The following is a 19,703-nucleotide window of genomic DNA, read 5'->3' as shown; positions in this document are numbered from 1 at the left end:
CCTACACTTCCCAGAGCGCCGCTGGGCCGCGGGCCGGGCCCTGCGCGGCGGGGGAAGGACGGGGGGAGGAGGAGCGAGGAGACAGGGAGCGGTCGCTTTCTGGGACGGAGCGGGGCGAGGGGTTGAGGCGCCCGGCGCCGAGCCGAGCTGAGCCGTTGCGACACCGGCAGGGCGGTGGGTGCGAGCCGGGGCCGGGGCCGGGGCCGGGGCCGGGGCCGGGGCCGGGGCCGGGGCCGGGGCCGGGGCCGGGGCCGGGGCCGGGGCCGGGGCCGGGGCCGGGGCCGGGGCCGGGGCCGGGGGGAGGCCGCCCGGTTCGTGCTCCGAGGGCCGGGGCAGGCGCTGCCGGGACTTGCTGGGCCTCGGCTAAGGGGCGGTTCCGGCCGCGGTTACTTCAACAGTTGCTGCGGCACCGCTCCGCCGGAGGCTGGCCGGTGCTTCGGGAAGCCGGCTGCGGGGTCTGGGAGCGGGCGGTGAAGCTTTCCTGTGGCCCTCTACGCCCGCCGCTGGCCTCGTTGGTGGGGGTAAGCGGCTTGTGCCCCCGCGCCAGGCACGAGGCTCGTCCAGCTCCTCGCTGCGCTGCTCGCATGGGGCGCGTCGGCCTGGGGCGAGGCACGGTCTGAGAGGCAGCACGTCCAGTTTTGGGCCAGAAGTAATGAGGTGACAAGCTCACCAGGGAGCAGGAAGGTCTCCCAGCCTCAGCCTGCGTTAAATACACGGTTTGAGGGAGCACTAATTGTGTTCCTTGGGCGGCTGGACCAGAGGGGCAGCCTGGTGAAGGCATTGTCCTGGTGTGACAGCAGGGTGAGACTTGTTTGTGGAGCAGATTTCCCTGTTAGTCTCTTTGGGGTGAGAGACCTAACTGACTTGAGCTATAGCAACTGCTTACTGTTCCTCTCTGTCATCCAGTTCTGCTCTTTGCTTATCATTGGCAAAAACTAGTATTTCAATTCTGTAGTAAGTCATGGCAAACTTGGTATTGCTTCATGTATAGTTTTGTCGCTCAGCATCCAAAGAGCCCCGTGTCATATGACATCCCCCTCCCTGGGAAGGGGGGAGTCTAAGGCAAGAATTAAAGTTGGAACTGCTTTAAAAGTTCACTGTTATAATAAGGTCTATAAAAGGGTGTTAGGCTTTGCTTGTCTGGTATGTTTACTAGTAGAAAATCTACATCTCGGAAGCAGATAGTAGAGTAAGGATAGTAGAGTAAGGCCAGCCTTTCTTCAGGGTAGTTTTGTCAGTGAGATATGGATTGTCAACACTGTTCAAATTTGCTGTGGCTCATACTTGGAAAAGAAAAAGTATTTTTTTCATAATGAAGTTAAATTATTTTTATACCAGTAAGGGTTAAAAATTTGAAGTAAGTAATAATACTAACACTTATTTTTTTTTCCCTTAGAATTTGAAGATGCCTAAAAAGAAACTGAAGAAATTAACCGGAAAAGAGGACAGTTTGGATGGCCAGGATGACAAAGTAGGAATAGTTGTATTGCTATTTTTTTTAATCATATGCCCACGTTCAAGGGAGGAATATCAATTATTTAGCAGTTTTGTTATGGAAGGATGAATCAAACTTTAAAATGAAAGGTAGGACCACTAAAAACAGCAGGAGAACTGAATTTGTCAGATAATTACTAAGTTCTAGTCAGGTAGCTGGTATATGTTTTTCTCTAGAGCCTGTGGGTGGAATACGTGTCGGAAGTTGTGAGTTGTTTTTTTTAAGTGTAACTTCCTGGTGAGGAATGCAGAGCTGAAATCTGTAACCAAAACTACTACCATTTTCCTGGGTTGTTCATTATCTTGTCTCATATAGATATATATATAACTTATGATTAGTTGCAATATTTTAACAAGTGACTCTCAGGTATTTCCTCTTAACCAATGAGATTCAAAGCAACGACTAAAATTGTATGTAGATTCTTAGTATATTCTAGGGTGTGTTGTGTGTGTATAAAATAATCATTGATAATCGTTTTGGTCATGCTTGTATGTAGCTTCCCATTCATCTTTTGATTGTTCATTTGAACTTCTAGAAAGATTTCCTACTACTAGTGTAATATACAGCCAATAAATCAGTAATTTAATAAATCCATGCTTCAGTTTGCTAGATTTCTTCTCTGGTTTTCGTAAAGCATATATGAAAGGCGAGTGCTTTTGTCTTATATTATCTTATCTTTCAACAAATGTTTACAAGTGTTTGTTGATGAATGTGATATTGTGGCCTTATAAACTGAGTTATACACATTAGAAACCTTTTGCACATGTAGAAATTACAGTTCAAAGCCAAATGTTTGTAACTACTGTTTTTTCTCCCGAATTCCTTATTATTCCATTTGTCTTTTAATATTAGCTTACTCTAAGGCTTTGCTGTTTTTATTTCTTCTTCTATAGTACAAAGGTTAAAGATTTTGCTTGAAATCTCCTATTTGCCTTTACTAATGCCTATACCAATTCAAAGAGTACTGAGTTCACTATTGCGTGTCTTCAGTCTGTTTGGGCCAAAGTTAAATATTGCTACATGCAAGCATTGACCTAGTGCAAAGAACAGTGGGAACCTAATCTATTAATAGCAAAATGATAAGGAAACTTCTGAATAGTAGCAAGTGTATCTTTAGTGTGATCATAGTACGGATAAGAGATCTTTCTTTCATACAGATGAAAGGGTAAGCTATTTCTATGGTGTCATATTTGGGTACAATTGTAGGGTATTTGTGGTTTTTGTTTTTTTTTTTGCTTTTGTGTGGTGTAACTATGACTGTGGATTACAGAAGATTTTATGCCTTTTGGCATTTAATAGTTTGGCGTATAATTCAGGAAGTATGAATGAAAGGACACTTGTTACAGGATAATTTAGAACAGCTTTAAATAGAGCCGTCTGGAAGAGTCAGCACTGCCACCTCTTGGTAATGTGGCCTGCATAACAACAGATGATATGATTGATATGATTGCCATGTGATTGTAAATTGTGTGTAAATACAACACCTAAAACAGTCTGTTCTAAGAGGACATTTACCCAAGACTAGTAATGCTAAGAGGAAAGTCATAGTAGGAAAGTTTGCTTAAGATGACCAAATTAAGTGAAAATCAGGGAACGATCAAGAGACTTCTGAGAAAAGAAGGGTTTAAGTTGAAAGGAAGTATTTAAAAAAAAAAAAAAAATATCTCAAGAACTTGTAGATGAAGGGGAAGAGACCTGAAGTGAGAAAGCAGTAACAGATGAGCTGTCAAACTTACTACTGCATTTTGTGGCCCCACCAGCATCGCAGCCTCCACCTAGCCTTGATGGAGCACCCTCCCGGTCAGATGGCCAGTGACCTTCATTCCAGCCGGTGGGATGATGGTATGGGGTGCAACCCGTAGGGCTGCACACCGTGGGGGTGTGAGCTCACGGGGGCCCTTCTCACCCCTGTGTACGTTAGGGGGTTTTAAGAAGTGGCACGGCTGCGCGCAGGGCTGGAGCTCCTGCATCTCCAGCAGCATGCGTGTGTAAATAACTGTGCCACTGTATGTCATGTAGGTCTGTGAGACTAAAACTTTTTGGTACCAAATCATTTAATCTTGTATCATTTTGTAATTTTATTATGGTTTGACTTTGTTGGTATTGATTCTGAGCATTTAGCTCACTGATTGCCAGTTGATCAAATTGTTAATAAACCAATGAAACACTTTGATTCCTATTTGATTATAATCATGTGAGCTGAGCAGCACTTCCAGCAGCAAGTTACATGACATGATTCTGCATGGCAGCAGCCTGTAACAGCCTTTTAATTCATGATTTCTTTGCTTTTTCTGCTGTTGGAACTCCAGAATCAGCCACAGTCAGAAGTTCTCAAGTTTTCTTTAATTTCTTTAGGGCTCCACTGGTTTCTGTAACCCTTTTATTTTTTTAAGTGCTTTCTAATGTACAAGCAAACTAGCTAATGTCTCCTAGGCCTTTGCAAGCCTCTCTGTTCAGGAAAATGTCTGCAGCAGTGACCTAATGGCCTTGCCAAGTCATCGTGACCCAATAGCTGAAGAATTGAATTATTTGTAAAAGGATGTACCGTCTACAGCTTCCTTATCTGAAGTATTCCGTATGTTACCCTTCCCTGTTGTAACTTACTGCATTCTGCTGTAGTTCTGCAAAAACTGAGTTGTATAACCCAAAGGTATATAAACTAACTGGTCAGAAGTCATATCAGCGGAGGGCAGGGTTTGTATCAGTAGAGTCTGTCATTCGGCTGCTGTGTTCTCTTCTGTAACTGCAGTAGCAAACTGCTTGTGTTCTGACCTGATCAAATTGCATTCCAGTTGATCTCTGACACTAATGTGACACAGCTGACAATATGGATACACCAAGCAGTAGTATAACTGCCTTCTAACCGAGAACTATTCAATTTTTTTGTTTGGGGACTATCCGTACTCCTAACCAAGCCTGTGCAACTGGTTTCAAAATGTTCCCCCTAACTAGTAACTGAACAGTTCTACCTGAGCTCAGTGTTGTGATCTCTGTATACCCGTGGGCTGGGTGGCTCCACACCTTGGACCTTAATTGGTGTCAGCAAGGGGATTTTGTGAAATACACAAGTCATGGATACGTGGGGGGAGGCTGTGGAAAAAGTAGCAAAATGGGATAGAATATAAAGGAAGGAAAATGTCTAGGGGATGGGAGTTCAGTAGGTGAGAATTGTAACTGGGAAATCCTGCAAGAAGAATTTCAGAGGTGTCAAGAAAGTCATAAATGTAAAAGGAGCAGAAGGAAAGGGACCTTTCATTGGGCTCTTTGCAGGCCCAATTGCTACTGTGGGCACTTTTTTTTCTAATAACTAGAAACTAAAGTTTCTAGAAGAAAAGAAACAGACTCGTGGGCTGCTTTACAGTGATCTAAAGATGCCAAAACACGAGCAGCTGCCATTTGAATCCCATAGTCAAATGAAAAACAATTAAGAAACTAATCTCAGACCTCTGGCTCTATGCTGGTTAGAACAAGAGCATACGTGTCCAGTTTCAGAGAGTGAAATCCTTGAAAGAATATGCATGCTGAAATGTGCTGATGAGGAGAATCATGCTGACTCTGAGGCTGAATTTTCTGCCCCTGCATCCTTATTTGAACTAACCAAGATAATATAGTCTCTGATCCCTGTCATTAAAACTTGCATGGTACAACTCCCTCCTGCCAACAGAGGTGCTCCCCCACCACCTCAGGTCACAGTGACTGCTGCCAGTTACACTGCATATCAGCTAAGGCGGATATCCCTACAATATTCCAAATATTCAGTGGAGGACTAGTTAGGATAGGTGTGACAGTGCTGCAAATTGGGAGCAGGGGCTCTCATGCTTCATCAGGATAAGGCTGGACAGAAATTCCTAGGAAACAGAATAGTTCTTTAAAATCCCAGTGCAGGGGTTGGTTGAAATGTGTTCTCTTTATTAAATTCAATATTGCGTGCTCTAAGGCAAATAAATGCATGTTACACAGTGGAGCCCAGACTTGGAGTAATACAACATCTTGAGAGCTGCAAAATGACATCTTTCATCAAAAATAATCCTGACTCAGCTACTTGCCACAGGGAAAAAAAGGTTAGGGCTGCCCAAATGTCAAAAGGAAATCCCCATAAGGGACAAAATGTTCCTAAATTCCGTGTTGAAATTAATTGATGTTACAGTAGACTCTCTGATAGACGGGATGGAGACCTAGACTGAGGTCTTTATGTGGTCTTCTGTGAAGGTAGGTCTTGCATCAGGTCATTTAGATAAAATGCCTACATTTCTCTTTCTGAGATTATGGATAAGCACAGGAGGGGTTGCAGTTGTGCTCAGACCCCTAGTGTGAATGCTGGAAGGGTGCCAGACAGCCTTGTTCCATCTGCTTCCTCTTTTCTGACCCCAGATAATATTCTACCTGATTCCCTGGCCTTTCTGTCTTGAAACTGACAGAAGAACTCCTCAACTCAAGCCCATGGAGTTCCCATGAACTGTCCCAAGTGGCTGAAATTGTTGGAATTAATATTAGCAACAGTCCTTCTATATTGCTAAAGGTAAATGATAATTATATTGTCTTTTTTCTCATGGATATGGGGGCCTCAATACCAATCCAGGGTGGAGGATGCTCTTGGATTAATTATGAAAACTCAAGAATTTCTGTCACAGGAATTGTTGGGAAAAGGCAAGAGCTTCCCGTAGCCAGGATAAAACTGACTCTGCCCAATGGAAGAGCTGTTGTTGCGGTAGGACCTTTAAGCATATTAGGTACAGATACACTAAAATCTCAGAGCATTGAGGCTCCTTTAGGTACTTGGGTGCCAAACCCTCTAACTCAAAACTTAGTAATCTCCATGGGCGAAATATCAGGTGAGGGGTCTACTGCTTTTCTGTTGCAGGCCGCAAGTAAATTGTCGCAAAGTACATGTACTCATGTATAACGATATCATGTTTGGGATTTAGAATGTTGTGGTATTATTCAGAAAACTCATTCCCCATATTATTCCCCTGTCTGGCCTGTTCATAAGCCTAATAGCACCTGGCATTTGACAATAGATTATTATAAATTGAATGAAAATACCAGACCGTTACATGCTGCTGTCACCTCTGTTACTGTCTATAACAAGTGGCTCATCCTTAGATGGTGCCTGTCATGGAATTAGATTTTGCACAACTCTAATGTAGCAGCAATTGAAGATTTATTATATACCATTAAAACAAATAACAAAGTTAGATTTAATCATGGAATGGTTTGGGTTGGAAAGGACCCCATCTAATTCCAACCCACCTGCCATGGGCAGGGATGTGATTTTGACAGCACTTAATCAGTATCTAAGTAGTAGTTAGTTAACACAATGATCTAAAGACATTTGCTACAGTAGAAACACCAACTTAAAGATTTGTGAATGGCAAGGTTCACCTGGGACTTACCACGGGTCGGGGTGGGTGGGGGTGTTAAAAATGCAGTCACATGCTTCCCAAATATCCCCTTGAGTGAATTATTCAGCCTTCCTCTTGGTCTGCGGAGAGCTTGTTCCTCAAGTTCAGCCCTGAGATGTACATCCCCTCAGGGGTATCCCTACTCCCTTGTTGGGAGTGAATTACTCAGCCTCCTCCTTACTTTGTCCCACAGAAGAGCTTGTTCCTCAAAGGGTCCGCCCTGCGATGCGCGTCTCCTCAGGGGTGTCCTGAAGTCCCCACAGCTCAGGGGGAGATGGAGGGTGCAGACCACTGCAGTCCCTGGAGAGTTCCAGGAGTTCTTGTTTGGGATCACTATTTGTAGGATTGCGAGGCCGTTGTCTTTTGGTCAGTAATTTTCCAGGATTTAGTTTTTTTGCCGATTTGTTTAGGAATGAAGTTGTGTAATTCACCACCACCCTTAGTCTTCAACAGTGGAGTGAGACAGTGTCAGAGTTCACCAAATTCTGGAGGTAACAGAGGAATGAGGAATGATGCCATGATGGCTTTTCCTTTCATATTCATTAGATGAAGTGATTGACTCCTAGTCCATCTCAGATTCCTTATCAGGTTGTGCCCTGGCATGAGCTCTGCCTGGGGCTCAATTGTTAACGAGCTATCCCTTCAAGGAGCGATTTCATTGAGGCCTACTGCCGCTCATAAGCCTGAGTAGGACTTATGCCAAGTACAGGAGTGGAGTGTACCCAGCACAGTGCCTCAGGCACCAAGGATATGTTTTCATGGTCCCATTACAACCTGAGGACCAGGAAAGGTTTGCTTTTACCTGGGGTGGAATACAATATACGTTTGTCGTAAGGATTCAAACAGCCCTACATTGTCATGTTATCAGGCTTTAGCTAAAGAAATAGAACAAGTTCCACTCAAACCAAGAGTAATCAGGGATTTTCCTGATAAGGAACAAGTAATGTGAGTGGATATCAGCAGGGGCTGTGGTAACGAGCTCTTGAGAAAAGCCAATTAACTGCTCTACAATTTGGTTCAAAGTGATGGCATGATACCTTGGGAAAAAATTGCTACTAGCCACCTATACAGCCTTTTAAGATACAGAACCTATTATATTAGCTGCACCTTTAGAAATACAAACTCTGGTTCCTGTTCTTAAGGGAATTAGAGAATCTAATCCAACTCCATAGGGAATCACATACTGTAGAACAATTCAAAAGATGATAATGTATATAGCACATCGTGACTAGGTTGAGGGAAAACACCTTCTCTGGATCTTGACAGGTATGGATCTGCCTTTTTCAAGGTTAACTTACTTGAAATCATAGTGAATCTAGCATGAAATAATAGCTTGTTCCATCTTGTGAAGTTTTGTTATGGCCGTTTTCTCTATAAACCCTTGTTTTTTTTCTCCCTTCTTTCAGAACTCTGAAGACACAGGATCTTATAATCGTACTGTGAAAGGAGAGACAGAATTTCACAGGTAAGTTTTTGCTCTGTCATTAAATAGAACTGCTAGAAAAAATCAGATTGTTTTAAATTGAATTTGAATTTAAGATTTGTATTTGACTTGTTCAGGTAAAATCTGGCATTTTAACGGATGAAGTATTGGCATTGCATTTATGAGTGGATTCTGTCTAAGATGGTCATATTGAGATAGTGGAGAAAACAGGGTTCAAACATTTTTTAAACTCTAATAAGATAGGAATAATATCCTTCCAACACTACTGTCATAAAAAATCTTTTTTTTTTCTGTCTTGAGTATTACTTTCTTGATCTGTACTGCATATTACACATGTTCTGTTAGCAAAAAAAAAAAAAAAAGGCTACAGTGAAGTCTGGTGGATAATTCTGCAGTGATATTAGCACTTTTAATAGATCCCCTGTAGTCCTGAAATCATTGATTTCTCTAGATGTGTGAAGTAGCTGATTCCAAGGCAAAGAAAGCAATCTTTCACCTTAAGCATAGCATGTGTAAACAGTGTTCAAAAACTATTTGATACAAGGTAAGAATGATCTCATGAATCCTGAGATGGTAAAGCTTTGGATTGTTTCTTAATTGTGGCAAAATCTTGTTGCATGCTTGTCAGTGCATTTAAGTAACCTGTCCTACACAAGTTGCCTAAACAGCCTTTGCCGCTCCAGTACTTTTGATAACACTGTTATAGAGTAGGGCAGAAACTTTTTGGGTATTTTAAACCTAGTGTATCATAAATTCATTGAGTATTTTCTCTGCTCTTACAGGAAATAGATTCTTATTCAGTCTTCCTGTCATAATTCCTGTAGAATGTTAATGTATTTCCCTCAGTCATTCGTTTTCCAAGTTACTCAGCCTGTTTAACCTGCACTGTTTGAAAGCCATTAAGTGCTTGGCACTGTGTGACCAAGACTGCTGCATACTTGAATTTTAGGGTGACACACCTTACGCATCACTAAAATGCCGTTAAAACTTGCCAGTGTGATAAGACGGAACTAGACTGCATTAGGGCAACTCTCAAACCAAAAGGAAGTAAAATGCAAAAAAATCTTTTCTCAGTTTGGTAAATTGAAACTGCTGTACAGCTGGTAAAGATGTATATACCAGAAGTGCTGTATGAAGTTATTTTAAAGGACAGATGTTGCTCATGGTTAAGGACACGCCAACGTGCTACTCATAAATATGTAGTTGTAACTGCCAAAATCAAGCACAGTTGTGCTTGTTTGTTTCTTTGATTTTTGTTCTATTATATCAACTGAGCTTTTTTTTTTTGGTAACATTTCTGTAGATTCAAAACAGAGGAAGATGGGCAAGGGAAGAAACGATACCAAAGTTCTAAGAGTGGTGCTGATGGAAGATCCCAAGGGAAATCTCCAAACGGAAGCAGAACTACAGACAGTTCTTTAATCCAATCTGAAAAGCGAAAGAGAATAGTTATACAATTTAAATCCAAAGAAATTAAATGTGGAAAAAGTGCAAGCACCGCTGATGTAGTGGCTACTAGCAGGGAAAATCACAACAAAGGTCCTTTTGATGGAACAGAAGGAAAAAGACTCTGGCATAGCTTTGCAGTTCAGAGGGACAAGGTGGTGAAGAAAAGGAAAGAGAAAGTTGAACTCTGCAAACTAAAGGCAAAAGCTGAACAAACTATGTTGGAAAAATTTAAGTCATCTGTGTATGATTTGCATGTTCCCCGTAAAAAGGCAGACAGAGACAAAAAATGGAGTGAAGATGTCAGAATTCCAAAAAAGTCACCTAGCACATCCACAGATGTGCATGATGATAGGCCTTTCACTAAGAAGTCAAATAAATTATCTAGGACTTGTGAAGAAGAGTATGAAGAACGATATGAGGAGTTTTCTAAGAAAAATCTGCAGGCTAATAAATGTACACTATCAACTGAAACACCTCAACGATGGGACTGTTGTAAATGGAAAAAACGGGATGCTGATTCTCATCAAGCTACTGGTAATTCAAGGACTGAGGAATCAGACTTTGAAGCCCCAGCAGTATGTTTTAAGCAGGTAACAAGAACACAGTTATTTCTGTTACTATGCAGATAGTTGTTCCAGGCAGGTTTTCTGAATGGCTGGTGGTTTTTATGTAGGCTGACTGTCCTGCAGAATTCAAACAGGCTTCCATAGCCAACTAGATGGATTCTTCTGATCACACTGTAAACCACATTAAAATGCTTCTCTGCTCTGCTAAATGGTTAGATAAACTGGAAGAATAAATGTCTTGTGTGTTAGGACTGCGTTTGCACATATGCTTCCATAGCTTTACCTTACTACCAGGTGTTTGGGTTACTTCGATTTAGGTGTAAGTCAACGGAATATTTTTCTGAGCTGACAGGGCTGTATGCACAAATTGAGTCAATGAAACTCCCTGCCAAACAGGTGCTTATTGCCAGCAAAGTGATGCCAGGAGAACTTGTTCTTGTGGATCTAGGACTGAATTCATACGTTTCCTGCATAAATTCTTGTTTGGCTGTGATATGGTTTGTTTGTGAGTTCTAGTTGTGTTTGTCTCTGCACCTCTATTTATGTATCTTCTTATCTTGAGCATCCTTACTTTTTGTTGTCATTGTTTAACATGCCTAGCATTAATTTTTAGAAATTTCAGTTCATGTAGTAGTGCAATCATTTTGTGCACATGCGAGGATGATAATCACATACAGAGTCATGGGAATCATTGAGGTTGGAAGGCGCCTTGAGATCGTCTAGTCCAACCTCTCTACTTAAGCAAGGTCAGCTAGAGCAGGTTATCCAGGACTGTGTCCAGTATCTCTGTTTTGGGTATCTCTAAGAATAGCAGCTCCCCAGCCCCTCTGGGCAACCTGTTCAAGCACCTTCACAGTAAAACAAACAGAAAAAACAAACTTTAATGTTCAGATGGAATTTCCTTTGTTTCGATTCATGCCCATTGCCTCTTGGGCTGTGTCCGTAGTCCACTAAGGTCCTGGCCCCATCTTCTTTACACCATCCCATCAGATATTTATATATATTGATGGGCCCCCTCAGCCTTCCCTTTCCAGGCTGAACAGTCTCTGCTCTTTCAGCCTCCCTTACATGACACACTCCAGACCTTTAATTATCTTAATAACCTTTTGTGCAACTCCATTAATAGATCTTTCTTGTACTGTGAAGCCCAGATCAAGAAAAACACCAGTTTACTGGAGTTAATTTAGTTGCTAAAATTTTAATACAAACTCTAAAGGATTTTTTTTTAAAAAAAAAAAAAAAAGCTTTTAAAGCCATTGGATACTTCAATAATAGTTTTAAGTGTTTGTCATAAAAAAAATATTTTAAAGAGTTCATAATCAGAAACCCACAAGAGATTGGAAAAATAAATTTACTGTGTAAACCACTACATTTATTTTAAAGGAAAGCCAACCTTATAAGCCCTTTAAAATGCTGTTGTAGGTGTTTTATCATGGATATCAAAAACACACTTTATGTTACCTGTTAATTTCACTTGGCAATATTCAGTGTTCTCTAAAAATAATTCTTTTTGAAAGACTGTTACATATCCTACTTCTGTTACTATTTGTTTCTAGAATTTTGAGGTCCCATGCACATCTGACTCCTACCAAGTCAGAGAGAATATAAAATCTATCCACAAGGTAAGTGATGTACTTGTTTAATACTAAAGAGCTATATTCCGAAACTCCTGACAAGGGGATCACTTGTTCCTCAGTCTTCCTTGATATTTTGTGGTGTTGGTATGTTTTTGTAATTCTTCCTACAGAGCTTTGAAGCCTTTCCACCCCCTCAAGGCAGTGAGAACCTAGAAGGAGACCAAGAGGTTAGTAATGCTTCATTTAACACTTCCTAGTTATATTAAAAAATGGAGTTTTGTGGCTAGACAACTCCATGGATTTCCCTAGTATTCTTCATTGATGGTTTATGATCTACACTTCTAAATATGTGGAGTATTTTTTTCAATACTAAAGTGAAGTATTGCCGGTCAGGAACTTTCTAAGATAGAAAGGTATATTTCTGAGATAGAAAGGTATAATATTTCTATTATTCTCTGCAGCACTGGGGGCCTTTGTAGTTGCTTGCATACCCTAGCTATCACATTTGCCTACCTGTAACTTTCCAGAAGGAAGAGAGATACTTTTTGAGAAACATCTGATAGGTGAATTGCAGTCTGTGTAGCAAAAAAATGGAAGAAAAATTTTGGGTACTAGGTCACAAACAAAGGTTTCTAGGCCATATTTTGGATGTCTTTTTGTGGACTTACAGTGGAGGATGGGCAGAAGATTCTCACAGCTTTACATTTGCTGTACCAACTTAAAATTTTTTGTTCCAGTTTTAGTCAGTTTCAACATAAAACCATTAATGCAAATATATCTCTTTTGGAAACAATTCAAAAGTGATAACTTATACGTAATTAAGTTCATATGCGTACATATTTTTCATTGTAGATGCAGATAGTTGAAGATTTGCATGTTGCTCGTATTGAAAAGAGGATGTCTCTGTCTGTAGCACAGACCTGTGGAGAACTTACAAGTATGGAAATAGATCTTCCAGAACAGGATTTAAATATTTCCGCTGGTATGTCATGGTCTTACGTTCTTTGGTATCTACTTGAATCTGGTCATTAAAATCAGTGACCTGAATAAAGAGTATACAACTGATTTTCTCATAACTGTTTTTTTTGTTTGTTTGTTTGTTTTCCCCAGGGGCTTCTACTTCTGGTCTGAACATATTAGTGGTGATTGACACAAACATAATGATCAGTCACCTTGAGTTTGTCAAGTCCCTGAAATCTGAGGATATACCAGGTATGTGAATACATGGTGGCCAACAAGAAATTTTAAGAAAAAACAGATGTAAAAATTTCAGACTATATGAAACAAACAAAAACCAAAACAAAAATACAGAAAAAAAAGGGCTCCTTGAAAAGACATCAGGTTTCATGCAGAGACAAGAGGCTCACACTGTTTCCGTGGCTGGTTCTGTGAACCCAAACAGGCTACCTCTTAAGGAAAGTTCAGATATGAAGTAGTACCTACTATGCTTATACTTGTGTACTTACATTCCCAGGAATGTGTATGAATTTTTAGAAGTAAATAAGTCTTACATATTGCAAGAATATACTTTGAAACATTTAATCTGTTACAAGTGGTAGTGATGTTTTAGCGACTTACTGTTAGCAGAATTAGGAAGGTGCGTGTTAGCTGTTGTTAGACGTGTTTTGAATTTATCAGAGTGCTAGTGGTGCTTTAATTCTCTTAGCTAATGAATACACCTATTCCAGCCAAATGGAAAATAACTTTAATAAGGGTCCAAGTAATTTTCAAGAGTGTGTCAGACTGTATTTCTCTTTCCCAAGTTAGGAATGGTGTTGCGTTGTGTAAACTGGGAGCTGCTGGCTCAGATGCATTTTTTTAAGAATATTGCAGCTCCCAGTTTCTGGTCATGCACCAGACCCATTACGCAAAAGGTTCAGAAGGTTGATGATTACTGACCTATTTACTGCAATGCAGATGGATGTTAATGGATATCTTAAATATTGTATTCTTATCACGTGAATGGGAAAGAAAACAGTTGAAGTACTTGTTTTGGGTGGACCAACAAAACAATCATAAAATTTCTGAATTAGTTACAAATAAAACCATGGTCCAATATCCATACTTCCCTTTCCTATCTTAGGATTGCTGGTTGGCAGTTAGTGCAAACCATTACTCTTTTATTTCATGTTTGTGTTTGCATAGTGACTATCATGGTCATTCCAGTACTTTCAGCTACTGTCACCTTGCTTTAACATTTTTACGGTGAGTGTGATGGGGTGTTAATCACTGTAAATATGTTTTACAATATTGCTACACACTGTTTTCAAGGTATTCATTTGATTAAAATTGTTTATTCCTTTTGTTTGCCTGATATTGTTATTTTTACATGTAATCGGTACATTTCCAGTTTGAAGTTAGATTAGAAAGAGGGAACTTCAGCTGTTCATTTTTTAATGCTAGGTGTTCCTGAGCACTGAAAATGAAAACTATTGGAAAAAAAAAAAGGGGGGGGGGTGAGCTTACATAAATATGGTGTTTGGATTCAAATTTAACTGTATTATCAGTTGATCTTTCAAAATGTCTTTGTTTTTTTCCTTGTAGGTGTCGGCAGACTTGCACTGATAATTCCCTGGGTTGTTTTACAAGAGTTGGACAATTTGAAGAAGGGGAAAATGTTGCAGCATGTTCGGGACAAAGCTATCCCTGCAGTCCAGTTTATCTACATGTGTCTCAAAAAACAAGATTCAAAATTGTGGGGGCAATCCATGCAGCTTGCTTCTCAAAAAACATGTAAGATATGCAGTTTATTTGGTTTTGGGTTCTTAAATCCTTGTGGTTTCACCTAGTGTGAACCTCAGCACCAAATTTTGAGTTTAATACAGTCTTCACTCTGACTTTACACTTTGCTAATAAAAATTTACTAATGGCTTACAGCAGCCTTCAGAGCGTATCCAAGGCTATAGTCTGCAAATAACTTATTCGTGTTAGTGCTTTGTGCACTGTTGTTTTATTGGTCGTTTCTCACTTTAAGCTGCACATATTATGTTGCTAAGTGAGGGATTACTTAATGAAAATTCATCTGGTTACTCCTCTTTTTTTATCTACAAGCTAAGGATATGTTTTATGCTTTTGCTTTTGAGGAAGTTGTTGCAAAATCTAACATATTCAGAAACTTATGCATGTTTCACTTTGACGTTTCCTGGCAAAACTGTAGTGTTTTTGAGTGGAGCAGTACCTCAGAATTCAAAACTCATATTTGTGCTTTGATTACTTCTTTGTCCTTGTTTAGGGACTTTTACATTTAAAAACAGTACCAGTACTTCAGACTACACTGAAGTATTTCTTATGTTTAGTTACAAGTCAGCACTGTCTTAACTAAATTTACAGATGGCCTGAGTGACGAGAATAATGATGATCGTGTTTTACAATGTTGTCTGCAGTATCAGAGCCTCTTTCCTCAAGCTGTTGTCATACTGTGCACGTGAGTTCCTGTGTTTCTAGACTTCTTACGAAGTTTAAGGTAGTCTCATGCCAAATACAGCATTTTCAAGTCATACCTTAAAGTGAAGAACTGCTTCAGCAGTAAGGTTTTTGAGGAGCAGTCACCCTCTTAAAAGCTGGAGTAGAAGGGTACAATAAAACACAAACGTTGTAGGCTTAATCACCTTCATGTGCAGGAGGCCTGAAGTAGGACAAAGTTTATTCAATGTTCAATTTTAAAACTTTTGAAAGCGTAGCTTTCTCAGATTTTATTCCGATTTCTCACAAAAGTATTAGTTATGAAATTGAAAAAAAAAATCGTCTTAATGATTGAGATCCAGTTAGGTACTTGCTTCTGCCCACCTGGTTGGACATAATAATAAACATTGACAAGGGCAATCATAGAAAGATGGAAGACAGAGACAGATTTGCCTCCTGTTCTGTGATGGTAACAGCTGAGTTTCGAGTATTGATTCTCGGTTTGATATAAGTCATGTAAAGCTGGTTTTTAAAAGGTTTATATTACTTGACAGGTACTGTATATAGTTTGGTCTTTGCTAAAACTGTTTGCTGTGTAGCTTCAGGAAGTGGGGTTAAGTTCATAGGTTTGTGTAAGTTGATGTGTGAAACTGGGATGTTGCTGGAAATACTATTTCAGTCAGTATCGGTATGATTTTAGATTTATCAGAGTAAAGAACAGGAGATGTTGAAGGTGACTTCAGAAGCGCTTTTCATCTGAAAATGCATTTATCAATAGCAGCAATGGGAATTTGTGGGAAACTATTAGAATCCAAGTCTGTATTGCATGTCTGTAGTAGTTCTGCTGGAGTATGTATGCTTCAAGGTGGCATCTGTGACAATTTGGCCAGCAGAACAGTAGAAATGGGTGTAAAAAAAGAGGATTTGTTATATTAATCTAATTAGATATGTCTTCGAATCATTGCTTTGTTTGCATTCTAAGTTGATAGCAACTGGGTGTCACTACTACAGTATTTATGATTGTTTTCTGTAAAGCAAGCCTGGAGCCTGGAACATATTTTTTCACAATAGCTGCTTTAGGTAATATTCTGGTTTAATTCATTGCACTGGTTCTAATTGCTTGAGATGGAAAACTTTGTATATAATGAAGCTTACAAAATTAACTTACAGAAGATAAATCGTTCAGTGTGTTACTTTTATTACTTAATATATAGTAATGTCGGTTTTATGTCAGAAATTAATTCTCTTCTAGGGATGATAAAAATTTATGCAATAAAGCCATTGTGAGTGAGGTCAAGGCATTTTGCAAAGCAGATTTGGTTACTGCTCTACAGAATCTGAATGTAAACAGGCATCAGAATTGTGTTGAGCTGCAACAGTCAAAATATGGTAAGTTTGTTTAATGTGTACATAAATGTGCTGACTTTTGAGACAGTAATCACTGTAGGAGCAGGAGAAGAGTTTCTACTCTAAGCTCAGTTTTTATGCGCTTTGAATGGATAAAAATACTTCTTGTTTTGGACAGGTTTTCTGTTTTCAAAGGTAAACAGTTCCCTGAAAGTTTGAGACCTTTATTAAAACATCTGTCTCGTAGGGTTTGAGGAAATTCATGAGACATATTTTTATTTGACAGAAAAAAGAAACAAACCCACAGCATGGATTACCTGTGTTTATAGTCATTTAAAAGGTGTTCTGAAATTTTTAGGACTGAAAATAGATTTTTCCAGTTGAACCAGTTTGGGTCCTATTCATATTTAGTTGTAAAATTTTGTACGATTAGATCACTCCTTTACATTTTGTAATAATAGCTTTACCTGCATCCCAACCAGTAAGTCTTGATTCTTGGGTTGCCTGTTCATGTTTCTAAAAATGCAAATACAATAGCTTACACAGCTTACAATAGTAAGTAGTGTTCTGCTCATACTTGCTGATAACCCCACTGGCTGTATATAATCTCAGTTATTTAAGGAAAAAAGTAACGTGGAATGAGATCACAAATTAATAATGCTTTGGAGAAATAAGATTTTCTTGTTTAGTAGCTCATAATTAAAAATACTTGCAATACAAGTAGGTATAAGTAAAAATGTTTGATACTTAATTAGCTCATCTGCTTTGTAACATAAATATGAAATGCAGTCTGACTTTTATTCATGGGAACAAGTGATTTGTGTGCTATCAACCTAAATTAGCTATAGAAGCAGTTGCAATAAGTACCTCTTATTGCCATTGGTTTTACAGATGCGGAATTCCAGAAAACAGAAAGAAGCGAAGCTCATTTTTCTGCTCAATTCCCAAATATACTTCCAGATCTTGAAAAGAACTTAGGAGAAGCTTTATCATGTATTTTGGAGACTGAAATGAAAATTGCATTTGGAAACCTGTGGATGGAGGTAGTTTCATATGACATCTTTCTTAATATTTCAAGTATTAAGAGGTTTAAGCGTCCTTGGTATTTTAATGGTATTAGCACCTATGCTAAACCAAACAGCTAATTCATATAATTCACTAACGTAAGAGTTCACTTAACAAGAGTGTTCCATTTTACAGTTTCACTTTCTAACAAGATTGTTGTATTTAACCAGTAATGACCGTGCAGTGTTTTAGTAATATGGGCAGTCTTTTAATAGTACAGTAATAGAAATGCTGGCTGTGAAGTGTGAGTTTTCAGACCTCTTTGTATTAATTTCATTAGATCTAGATTTCTGCATTTCCAGTGTGGTTAAATCACTGCATTGTAAATATGTACTTCAAGAAATACTTTCATCATGTTTTAAATAATATATTTTATATAATATTGCACTTGTTGCAAACACTTATCTCCCATCAGAGTTGATGCTTTTATATACTACTTGCATAAGGTTATTCACACGTTACACTTCAGATGCAGAATTAAAGGGATGTTAACCAGGATGTCCAAACACTCACTTTTTCAAAAGTACTGTTAGCAAAAAATAAGTACTCAGGTACAACACATTTTCCAATTATCCATGCTTTGGTTCAGGTTCCACTTTATGGCTGGTAGGGGTTAGTCAGAAGTTTAAATTGAAGATATACCTCTGTGGCTTTAAAAAAAATGGTTTGCATAGGATGAATGTTGTTTCACAAGGGAGAGCTTTGATTAGGTGTTAAGTATTTAGGCATTTACAATTAACTTAACTGATACTTGTCAACGTCTTTCCAATTTCTGGTTTTACTTTGTAGTAATAAATTAAAATTTCACTGCAATATGCACATATTCATGTATGTATAGTCACAGGTAGGAAACATGTTTCTTTCTACTTTTTCAATAATTGTAGATAATCAAAGGCATGTTTACTGTTATTCTGGCATTTCTACATAAACAATGCATTAAATCTCTGTAGAGTTTACTTGAGGACGTTTTCAATATTTGAGAAAAGGAGAACAAAGCCTCATGCAAATGTTGAAAGGTTATTATTGTACACTGGACACGTCTACATGAGCATCTCTGCGTAACCCATGATGTTACCGAATCACATTTTTTAGATAGATAAATTTGTTAAATCTGAGTATAACTATTTCTGAGGAATCATTGAAATTATACTTGAGCAAGCACAAATCATAACGTTATTGAGGAACAGAGTTGTTCTGAAATGTATACGACTATGTCTATGGATTTTTAAATGTATTCTCTTTCAGATACTGTACCTGAAGCCACCATGGACATTAGCAAACTTGCTGCAGTGTTTTAAAAAACACTGGGTGGCTGTTTTTGGTTATGTTGTGCCAAGGAGCTTACTTGCAACTGTTGAATGTCTCTATAAACACCTTTGTACAGGTAAGAATCTCAGAGAAAGTTAATTATAAACTTGAAAATAAACTCATTGTTCTGGTTTTAGTAGTTAGACACTTTGAAAAGGCACATAGTCTGTATGATTAAATCGCAGAATCATAGAATCACACAGAATCACAGAATTGTAGGGGTTGGAAGGGGCCTCAAGAGATCATCGGGTCCAACCCCCCTACCAAAGCAGGTTCCCTAGAGTAGGTTGCCCAGGTAGGCATCCAGATGGGCCTTGAATATCTCCAGAGAAGGAGACTCCACAACCTCCCTGGGCAGCCTGTTCCAGTGCTCTGTCACCCTCACCGTGAAGAACTTTTCGCGTGTAGGGGTGCGGAACTTCCTGTGATCCATTTTGTGGCCATTACCCCTTGTCCTGTCCCCACAAACCACTGAAAAGAGGTTGGCCAAATCCCTCTGTCTCCCACACTTAAGATATTTGTAAACATTGATGAGATCCCCTCTCAGTCTTCTCTTCTCCAGGCTGAACAGACCCAGGTCTCTCAGCCTTTCCTCATAGGGAAGATGCTCCAGGCCCCGTATCATCTTTGTTGCCCTCCACTGGCCTC

The 19,703-nt window shown here is 39.3% G+C and overlaps 1 protein-coding gene across 8 annotated transcripts in view; it reads left to right on the top strand.

Moving 5' to 3' along the window:
* The first annotated feature begins 14 nt into the window (after positions 1-14).
* SWT1 (SWT1 RNA endoribonuclease homolog) overlaps positions 15-19,703 on the top strand; it is a 44,265-nt gene continuing 24,576 nt past the window's right edge. For 6 of the 8 annotated variants that reach the window (XR_004777328.2, XR_007708581.1, XM_035538235.2 and 3 more), the window contains exons 1-13: positions 16-174; positions 1,397-1,471; positions 8,304-8,362; positions 9,645-10,380; positions 11,913-11,978; positions 12,104-12,160; positions 12,786-12,915; positions 13,044-13,145; positions 14,478-14,666; positions 15,264-15,357; positions 16,588-16,724; positions 17,574-17,725; positions 18,993-19,131. Coding sequence is in view for 6 of the 8 variants with exons in the window: in XM_035538235.2 (XP_035394128.1) it covers positions 1,406-1,471; positions 8,304-8,362; positions 9,645-10,380; positions 11,913-11,978; positions 12,104-12,160; positions 12,786-12,915; positions 13,044-13,145; positions 14,478-14,666; positions 15,264-15,357; positions 16,588-16,724; positions 17,574-17,725; positions 18,993-19,131 (1,927 nt within the window). In the remaining 2 variants the exon portion in view is untranslated. Of the gene's footprint in view, positions 179-693; positions 802-1,396; positions 1,472-8,303; positions 8,363-9,644; positions 10,381-11,912; positions 11,979-12,103; positions 12,161-12,785; positions 12,916-13,043; positions 13,146-14,477; positions 14,667-15,263; positions 15,358-16,587; positions 16,725-17,573; positions 17,726-18,992; positions 19,132-19,703 lie in introns of those variants that run through there. The other 2 variants (XM_050712107.1, XM_050712108.1) reach the window with 2 other exon arrangements.

This window comes from Cygnus atratus, chromosome 8, assembly GCF_013377495.2.
Source record: "Cygnus atratus isolate AKBS03 ecotype Queensland, Australia chromosome 8, CAtr_DNAZoo_HiC_assembly, whole genome shotgun sequence".
NCBI classification, from domain to species: Eukaryota; Metazoa; Chordata; class Aves; order Anseriformes; family Anatidae; genus Cygnus; species Cygnus atratus.
This window is presented reverse-complemented; position numbering and strand designations above follow the sequence as displayed.